The following is an 11,059-nucleotide window of genomic DNA, read 5'->3' as shown; positions in this document are numbered from 1 at the left end:
TAGAGATTATATTACAGGTAATATTTTAACAAATTTTACTAAACAAGGCTCTTGATAATAAATAGCACAATTTACATTCAATTATTAAACGCCATCTCTTTATTTTAAATAGAAAATGATATTAAAAATTAATCTTCATATTATTCATCCCACAATGTCTTTAAAAGATATTTTCTGTCCTTATCATTATTTAATAGTTTTATGTAAAATTTATAATTCGCTATATTGGTAAAAATTACTTGGTTGTCATATGATAATTGATAAAATTAGATATACTGTAAATCTACGACATATAATATTCCACTGTTTGTATTGTGCTTTAATTTTTTTATTTAATTTATGATTTAATTTTATCAATAGTTTTGTAATTATATTTTACTTTTATTAAGATATAATTAAAATTACTCACTTTATAAAAAATTATATTTGATTTATTAAATTATTTAGTAATTTTATGGATCTATTATTATAATTATAATACATTTCACTATTGTCTTAAGACTTATCTTTGGCTTATATTCCATTTCTTAAAAACATTTTTGGTTTAATTTTTTATATATAAATGCTTTTTTCCAAAAATTTATAAATTATGATGAATAGTTTTATAAAAAAATATCAACTTTTACATTCTTTCTTTCAAATTATTGTTTAAGATATTTGCATACATTTTTGGGGGTCAGGAGGTAGGGGAAGAACTAAGGGGGATATTTTTATTAGCTTAAAATGATATTCACAAAAAGTGATAAATTTCTGAAGGGGGAAAAATTTCCCCTTGCCCTCCCCCCATGGCTATGACTATGGACATAGCTAACCATATAATGGTAAGTATAGCAGATTCGAGATTAAAACAGAGTGCATTTACAGAATTGAGTCAGCAAAATGTTGGTTGTCATATGTTTCTAATACACGCCATCGATAGAATTTTAAAATTTTATAAACCTTTAAAAAAATATTTATTAAAAAATATTATAAAATCCTAATATTTTGAAAATTTTTTTCAATAATGAATGGCAAAGGTATATTTAGGAATGATTTCACATGTAGGAAATCTACTACATGCTGTTAATGTGTAGTTGCAATCAGAAGAATCTTTACAAAGATTCACAAAATTATGATGCAGATGTGTTCATCTTTACAATTGACAATAAATTTTATGGCGCCATTGCTAAAACTTAATTATGTTTTATTTGAGATTAAATATGTTTACCGTCGTTTGTTGTGATATTTATAAAATTCCTGGATTGACATATTATATATTTGTTTAACCATTAGCTCGGCCTCTAATGTTGTTAAAGCAATCCGATTTCTCTCCTTTTTCCAGACAGTCCTCATCAGGCTAAAAATGCGCTCGGATGAGGCATTAGAATGAGGTAGGGAGAAGACATACTCGCATATTTTTCCAAGCATGGGGATTTATCGTTATTACGAAAATATTCTACCCATTTCTCCTCTGCTTTTAGACCATCTAACTTTAAATATTTTGGCGAATCATAAAAAATAGAGAGAATTACAATCTCCTCAAACAAGAAATCAATGTCTTTCGGTATTTTTAATATATATAAATTATAAAAACTATCAATTGATGGTTTCTGTTCCAAAGTCATAATATTTATACATTTGTAAATAGAGTTATTAAAATCAAATTTTGATTGTAAATATTCAAAAATTGTCTTAATAAAAATATCTGCTTCATTTAATAATGTATTAATTAGAGTATTATTTGAACATTTTATTATAATATTTTTAGCAATAGCGCCATAAAATTTATTATGAATTTTTAACTGTAGAGATAAACCGAGCTGTAGCATGATTTTGTGAATCTTTTTTATAAAGAATATTCTGATTGCAACTGAATATTAACTGCATGAAGTAGATTTCATACATGTGAAACGAATCCCAAATATTTTTCTGCCATTTCATACTCGAAAAAATTTTTCAATATTTTAGGACAGCTTTTAAAATCTTTATTTAAGAAGTATTTTTTTAAGGGTTTGTAAAATTTTAAAAACTTTTTATACATTAACTTTTTTAGTTGATGACTAAATTCGTTAAAACATTTCATCACAATTATTTCGACATCCACAGATAGTACATTTATGCCTTCTTGCAAGAATTATGTAGTGGCATATACAGCCAATTGGTATTATTTCATTATTGTGCTGCCTCAATCCGGTAACTTTGGTTTTTGCCAAAATTTACAGAGGCATTATCAGCGCAGAAAGCTGACATGCTAATCATTGATAACCCTGAATCAGCTATATTTACTTATGTGGCTAGCTACATCGTTGGATTTTTCACTATCCGAGGAAAAAATTTTAAGTTTTATTGAAATGTACTTATTCTTGTTGAAATAGCGAAGGATCGAGGGAAATGTTTTAATATTTCCCTTATTAGTTGCATCTGTTAGAATTGCATATGGGTGCCCATCTTTCTAATCGTCTAGAATAGGCCTCTAGGATTCAGGTACTAAAACACTTGTGATAGCCTTGCTCATTTTTGTTCTGCCACAATGCACTTATATTGGAGTCGTTAAATATCATGAGAAAAAGATTCGACCCACATTATGATGATATAGCTCTGTGAATGTTGAACTACATGATAGATGTATACGATTTCCGCAAATGTAGTTGCATCTGTATTATTTATTATTTGAGAATATTTTTGTATTGTGTATTGACTTATATGAACGAAATGATGTTGATTTATTATTGGATAAAAATAAAACAGGATAGAAAGAAATTTACAAACTAGACATGTTTTTCAAATAAATATTTAAAATTATTTTAAAAATAGAAAAATAATCAATTAATGTCTCTCAAAATTATTATTTATATATTAAAAATATTAAAATACTAAAAAAAAAAATTGCGGGAGAAATTAAAAAATTGAGGTAGATTTTTGCGGGAGATTTGCAATTGCGGTAGTTTTGCGGGAGAGAAATGTCTGCTTGTAAACTAAAAAATTTCGGGAGTTTCCCACTGATGGGGGGGGGCATGGCAACCCTGATCTGAACCCGGTATTATTATTTTATCGAAACCTAGATCCAAACCGATATTCGTTTTATTGTTTAAAAAAGCGACAATAATTTTACAATTTTGAGCGAGTTCAACAAAGTGTTCAGTTATTTTTTTTAAGTAGTTATAATCAAATTCAAAATTGTAGTTTATCATATGAATTCACCGGCATAAAGCACTATTTACGAAAAATGTTATAGGTACTATTTTGTTCAATTCAAATAATTATGTACGCAATTATTTCATTAAAATTCCTTTGACTAATATTTGTAAAAATGTTGAATAATACAATAATATGTATATATTATATATATCTATCACTGATAATAAATTAAAAATGTTTTATAATAAATTAGTTAAATTATATATAAAGTAACTTGTAATGTAACTAGTTACTTTTAAAGTTAGTCTAAATCTAAACTGAATGTTATGTGTTACATAAGAAATTAAAAATATTATAAGTAAAAATAAAAAACAAGGCACCACCGAGATTCGAACTCGGGATCTCCTGTTTACTAGACAGGCGCTTTAACCAACTAAGCCATGGCGCCACTGCAAACTTTACAAAAATATTTTGTTATATTTTAATAAATATTTTCAGATTATATAAATAATATTATTGTGATATTGACCTACAAATATAATAAAAAACTAGATATAATTTATAAAATCAATGGAATTTTATTGCAAAATTCTTTTTATTTATAATATTACATCCTAAATAATATAAAAATTTTATCCCTATTAGTTTTAATAATTGTAATAATTAAGAATTAATTTTTTTAGTATAAATAAATAATTTTTGATCAATATATACATTTTTCTTCCTTTATTAGAGAAAAATAATCATGATGCTAAAAATTCTACAGTATGATATGACCATTAATACATAATAGATTTGTATACAGTATGCTTATTTGGATGGGATGTATTTAATCAGCAGTTACAATTATTATGAATCTAGTGAGCAGTTATGTTACTTGCTTTTCATTATTAAAATACCAATTTACTACAAGTATATATAAAACTTTATTTTGTTGTACAGTTGATATTACAATAATTAGAATTGCACATTAAATCATAATATAGAATAAATACTAATAAATAAATTTTTGTAAATATAATAAATTGTCTAAAATTTTAATCTGAAGTTGAATAATTAGTTCTGGTCATAATTCTAAGCATCTGGTTACATAATGCAGAATAAGGGTTCATTTGAATCAATTGATTCTTTGCAAATAAGCTTCCTAATTCCGCAGCCTTTTCATAATTTATTTTGGCCTCTTCTAAATTCTTGTCATGTTGATAAATTATTCCCCTTTGGGTAAAACATTGACATGCAATATTATTATCAATATTTCCATTTAAATCAATTGCTTTGTTTAAATCCAGCATTGCACCTATAGATGGAACAAAATTTTATGTAATTGACTGAGCAATTATAAATATTTACTTTTTATATCATGTTGTAATTGAAATATTTGAGCCCTATTATTATAAAGTGAAGGATTTTTAGGAGATAGCTTAATGGCCTGATTGATTATCTCAAGAGCTTTTTCATACTCCTTAGTTTCTGCTAATCTAATTGCTTTTAATTCCAATTCCTTAATTTCATCGGCTATTAATTAGAGTTTTTTAAATAAAATTTAAGGTAATTATTATTTACTATCATTTGTAAAATCATTAAAATTAGAAATTATGTTTGAAGGTGGAATTATAATGTTTAAAATTTCTTCATCTGTTAACATTCTAGTATTTTAAAATATTAAATCATTCATTCATAAAATGGACCTTTCAAAATGAAGATATCTTTTTTTCCAAATACGTGATACGTGATATATAGCGCATATGCTCTCTAACGTTGAGTATCAACAGAGCTACGCTAGGTTTTCCTCATTCCATCTAATTGGAAACAAAGTTAATTTGGGTATTTAAAAATAAAATATGAGGAGCCCTCCACACGTTTGTGGGCAAGCCGCACGAACTTGTACCCTCAATATTCCGAAGAAGTTGCAGACGTCCATAGGCTTAGAAACAAAATAAGCGGGACAAAAAAAGAGCCTATTCCCAAGAACTGCAGTTTAAGTTAATTACTTTAAGGGTGGGTTATGGCTTATTTTTAGTTTAAGATTTTTATAGAAATTAAGATGAAATAAAGTACATACCAATCCAGCTTGCTGTCCTAATTTGGAAAACGTCCCTTAGTTGATTTTGGTGAATAAATATTATTTCATTTGAAATATCTTTCCTTTATCCTAAAGAGTTTTTTAATGGACTTTTTGCAGTTATTTAATTTAATAAATTGTTTCATATTTAAATTTAACTCCATTATATCTTTTATGGTCTTATAGTACCAGAGGGATTTGTATTTTGTATATTCTTTTTTATTATAGGTGTAAAGTCAAGTAATAGCATCATGAACAAGATTTTGATCAGAGTTTCTTATGATATGGGCCAGGAATTGAATACGGCGTTTCCTCAGGGTGATGTGTATCGGAGTATGCTTAGATGCTCTCCATAAATTATTGTTTGATATAACCTTCGGATAAAAAATTCCATTTATGATTCTAAGGCAGTTATTTATAAAGGATTGGAGTCTCCTATTTTCTGTTTTATTAAATTCCCATAAGTCCCCTCCAAAAAGTAATATGGGGATGATTGTAGAATTGAAGATTCTAAGTCTGGTGTGAATAGAGATCTCCTTCGTCTTCCATAACTTCATATACTTGTGAAAAACCCCTTTTGCCTTTTGTATTCTGGTTAGGTTTTTGCAAAACTAGCCACATGCGGTGTTGGACAGGTCCTCCGGGAAAAGAATCTAGATACAGATACTAGTATCTTGTTTAAAATATCAAAGAGATATAAGATAAAGAATATTTGTATCTTTAGCTAAATGAGAAATTATCATTATCAATTAAATTAAAATAGTTTATAAAATATTATTTTTATTATTTATTTGTGAAGAACATAATATAATATACTCATATAATAAGAATGAATATTTACAATATTTAAGAAATATTTAATGATGAGTTAATTATAATAATCAGGCATTTTAATAATAGTATTAACCCATTCTTAGCGTAGACATAGAGAGGGAAGGGGTGCTAAGTTAATATGTTGGAGTTGAAATCTTAATTTGCAAAAGAATATTTAAAATAGATTCGTTATTTTATAAGATAATCAAATTTTTCAATCTTTTCCTTTTCGGCGTACTTAACATTGTGCTAAAACTAAATAACTTTTTAACTGTAACTAATGAAGGTTGCAGTTTTATATTTTTAAAAAATTTCCTTAATGGGAGGATAATAATTAAGAATTTCTAATGTCGGCGGCCCTTAGACAATTGTAGGGGCGAACAAATTTTATAATTTTACTCAATTATTTTTTTTTATATACAACTTATTGTCAAATACGTATATTGAAAGAAAAGTTATTTATAATTTAAAGATAAACAGTTAATTTGTATTGTATATTACCCTTACATCCTAAAGCCCTACACAGCCTTAACTACACCCGTAGTCAAGGCCATCATCTCCATCATAAAGCAATCAACAAAATCATCCATAACGCATTTAATAGGGCAAAAATTCCCAATATACTCGTACCAACTAACCTTTCATTACAGGATTGCCTCCGACTTTAACCCTCTGGTATAACGACAAATCCCTTATTTGGGACGCATCTTTTCCTTTCCTTCCTCAATTAATTTTAACACTCTAAGTACCGGGGAAAATAAAAAAATTAATAAATATTCAAAACTCAATAATTTTATCTTTCATAAAATCGTTATATCAAATAACGGTAATTTTACCCAGTCAACATACCTTTTTAAATTTTATCGTGGAGAATATTTAATAAAAACGAATATCGCGAGTTTATATTTCTCAAACAAAAACTTCAACTTGAAACTTTTAAACATAGTTATACTTATTTTTTAGGAGCACACTCATTACTAAATTAAGCTCTTTTTAGAGCCTTCTATACTTATATATATATATTTATTTTTATTTAGTAATTTTATATATTTTTATAAATAGTTAATTATTATAATTTTTAAATATATATCAGGGACGAAGCGTCCATAGAACAAGGGAAGCATTGCTTCCCTTGAAATTTTTTTTACAAAATTCTTAGATAATATAATCTTTATACTATGCTAAAAAAACAAAAAATTACTTCCTTAAAATAATTAATATATTATAACGTTAAAAAGATTTATAATATTTTACTACGATAAAAAATTTACGTTAAAAAATTTACTATTATTTTTACTACGTTAAAAAATTTACTATTATTTTTACTACGTTAAAAAATTTACTATTATTTTTACTACGTTAAAAAATTTACTATTATATTAACTACGTAAAAAAATTTACTATTACAAGGTAAGATATTATAATAAAAACAAAAAGTTAAAAGAATGAAACAGTATGTGTCTTTATTTTTACATAATACTTAAAAAATAAATGACGATTCATTAAGGTATCGTCCCTCTAATTCGTATGAAAATTTAGGAAATAGGTTTTTTGTCGTAATTGCAATAGTTCGTTCCCAAAAAAAAATAGTTCGTTCCCAAAGTAGTTTGTTCCCAAAATAATTATGAAAATCCAAGAGATTAATGCTAAATCGCAACAATTATCAATAAGAAAATTGTAAAGTATATATTATTTAATTTGCATATAATAATTAATTTTTTTAGAAAACTAGGCAAAACAAAGAGTGCATATAAACAAAGCTATTATTCAAATTCTAATAATCAAATGGTTCAATATAGTTTGATTAAATCAAAATACAACAATAATATTATCTATTCTAACAAAATTTTAATTCAATTTATACATTATCATGCAAAAAAAAGAGATTGCATTTTTATATATTAATTAAAATTTTTATTATGAGATATTTCATATAAATTTTAATAATGTTATATCAAAGATATATTTATAATAAAGAGTTTGCTAAAATATTGTAAATTATCTGCTATTTATATCATTTTTAAACAAAGCTATTATTCAAATTCTAATAATCAAATGGTTCAATATAGTTTGATCAAATCAAAATACAACAATAATATTATCTATTCTAACAAAAATTTAATTCAATTTATACATTATCATGCAAAAAAAAGAAATTGCATTTTTATATATTAACTAAAAATTTTATTATGAGATATTTCATATAAATTTTAATAATGTTATATCAAAGATATATTTATAATAAAGAGTTTGCTAAAATATTGTAAATTATCTGCTATTTATATCATTTTTAAACAAAGCTATTATACAAATTCTAATAATCAAATGGTTCAATATAGTTTGATCAAATCAAAATACAACAATAATATTATCTATTCTAACAAAAATTTAATTCAATTTATACATTATCATGCAAAAAAAAGAGATTGCATTTTTATATATTAATTAAAAATTTTATTATGAGATATTTCATATAAATTTTAATGATGTTATATCAAAGATATATTTATAATATAATTGTGCTGTCTATTATATATTAATGGATCTAGAGCATTAAGAGTTTGCTAAAATATTGTAAATTATCTGCTATTTATTTTTTAATATATACTGTTCTTGTATTAATATAAATATTAATTACCATTTAGCCATTTAAATTTAATTTAAAATAAAAAGCATTTTTTAATTTATTTGCCAAATCTGTTACAACGTTTCAAAATTATACAATTTTATAATCGCTTCAAATATATTTGTGGCCATTTTAGGTCATTTGACGTTTTTTCACAAATGTTCATACGATCTAGTGGACCCAATGACATATATTATATGTCATTGAGTGGACCCTAACCTTCATTAATATATAACAAAACAAACACTACAAAAATACATATGGTAAAATTTTAATGTAATTTTTTTGCATTTACAATTTTAATATTACTTAAATTTTTTAATATAAAATACAGTTTATTATTTTTTTCAAATGTTTAATATATGACAAATTTTATATTAATACAAATAATACAAATTCATTTACATCAAATCCTGATCCTGTTTATCTAATTCACAAATGTTTAATATACGACAAATTTTATATACTAACACAAAATACAAATTCATTTACATCAAATCCTGATCCTATTTATTCTAATTCAATACCTAATATATCTGCTACAAATAATTCCCATTATATCAATTCTCCCTTATTGTATAAAAATATTGAATATAGCCAGAGAAAAAATATTTTTCTTAGACGAGACAGGCATAAATTTACATGTTGTACCTGTTTACGCCTGGGCACCATACAATGTTATGCCAACTGTTAAAGTCCCACCATCTAATGGTAAAAATTTAAGTATATTATGTACTATGGGAATCGAAGGTGTCATACTTTATCGCATCATCGAGGGAGCTTATAATAGTCTACTATTTCGAAAATAGATGATAGAACTAATTATTATCATACCAAGGGATGCAGTTATTGTTATAGACAATGCATCCATCCATAAAAGTCACCTCATTAATAGTTTTAAAGTGCGAGTAGCCCCTATTCGCCTCAACTTAATCCAATAGAGATTTTCTTTTGCGTATTATAAAACAAATATAGGTCAATGAATCCCCGACCAAATACAAGAAACGAAATCGTTCATAATGTAACATCAATTCTTAATGAATTTACTATTCCTTATGACTTTTCAAGTTATTATAATAAAATGCATCAATATTTGGATATGAATTAAGGTAAATTTATAAAAATATAATTTATATTTAAATATATTTTAAAGGAATATAGAAAATCGGAATACATAAAGAAAAAACGAAAATTAAAATATCCAATTTTTTATATTTTAATGCATTTTTTAAATCTGTTTTGTCATACATTATATATTTGATCGTCCTTTATTTTTTGAGTATTATATAAAAATAAAAAAACATGGTTAAATCTTTTTAATTTTTTGCTTTTATTATATTAATTTACCCTGTATATCTACTATGTTAAAAAATGATGGAAGCAAATTTAATATTGCTTATTTTCCTATAATAAATATACTAATAAATCATGATTCATACGATATTTTTTTTATGTAATTTTTTTATTACGTTAAAAAAAATATACAAGAGGGAAGCAAATCTAATATTACTTTTTTTTTCAATAAATAAATAGAAAATCATGTTATGATATTGTTTAATTTTACGATTAAAAAATAAGCATTGGGGAAGCAAATAAAAAATTGCTTATTCTTTTATAAAAGAAAAATAAATTTTTTATATTAAATTTTTTTTTTTACTTTTTAAAAAAAAATTTTTTTTTTCTTTAAATTAATGTTTAATAATTGTAATTGTATTATTGAAAATTTATTAATATTATCATTTAGCTCAAGAATTTTGATACCAAAAAATTAATTATTGAAAAAAGAAGACCAAAGCCAATTTTAAGAAATTTAAAAAAAGAAATAAAATCTTGCATTCGTAATTTTTCTATCGATAAATATGATAAATATGAATGGCTCACTGGATGTGAATTTTCTAATTCTCTATATTGTTGGTCATGCTTATTATTCCCAAAGGAAAAATATGGTTGGAATGATAAAGGATTTTCGGATATGAATAATTTTTCAAAGGCAGTTAAACGACATGAAGAATCAACAGCTCATTTGCAGTCGATGATTCTATTAAAAACATTTGGCGAAATTCGTATTGAAAATATGATAGATTCGATGCGCAAAATATCAATCGAACAGCATAATTCGAAAGTTAAATCAAATAGAGAAATATTGATTTTAATCAATTCTATATGTTTTCTTGGAGTTCAGCAGCTCGCATTCCGTGGTGATGAATCACCTAATTCAGTAAATAGAGGAAATTATATTGAATTAATTTATTTGCTCGCGGAAGAAAATTTGCTATTAAAACATCATTTAGAAAATAGTACAACTTTTATTGGACTATCAAGTGATATCCAAAATGATTTAATTAATTCCATTTCATATGTCTTACACCAAAAAATATTAGATGAATTGGAAGAAGGAATTTATTACAAATTGATATAAATAATAAATCCCAACTGCCTGT

The 11,059-nt window shown here is 24.8% G+C and overlaps 1 protein-coding gene and 1 non-coding gene across 2 annotated transcripts; both read right to left on the bottom strand.

Annotated features, from left to right (window-relative positions):
• Window positions 1-3,491: 3,491 nt before the first annotated feature.
• Trnat-agu (transfer RNA threonine (anticodon AGU)) lies at window positions 3,492-3,565 on the bottom strand. Its single transcript has one exon. It is a non-coding gene; the product is annotated as a tRNA-Thr (tRNA).
• A 461-nt stretch (window positions 3,566-4,026) lies between these two features.
• Window positions 4,027-4,819, bottom strand: LOC135932051 (tetratricopeptide repeat protein 36 homolog). The gene is made up of 3 exons (XM_065469394.1): window positions 4,681-4,819; window positions 4,468-4,632; window positions 4,027-4,414 (listed from the first exon to the last, which is right to left on the bottom strand). The coding sequence occupies exons 1-3, from the start codon at window positions 4,760-4,762 to the stop codon at window positions 4,155-4,157; spliced, it is 507 nt and encodes a 168-aa protein (XP_065325466.1). The 5' UTR covers window positions 4,763-4,819; the 3' UTR covers window positions 4,027-4,154.
• Window positions 4,820-11,059: the final 6,240 nt, after the last annotated feature.

Source organism: Gordionus sp. m RMFG-2023, chromosome 1, assembly GCF_954871325.1.
Source record: "Gordionus sp. m RMFG-2023 chromosome 1, tfGorSpeb1-WG-v2, whole genome shotgun sequence".
In the NCBI taxonomy this organism is placed as follows: Eukaryota; Metazoa; Nematomorpha; class Gordioida; order Chordodea; family Parachordodidae; genus Gordionus; species Gordionus sp. m RMFG-2023.
The sequence above is the reverse complement of the archived record's forward strand: the minus strand, read 5'-3'. Positions and strand labels throughout refer to the sequence as shown.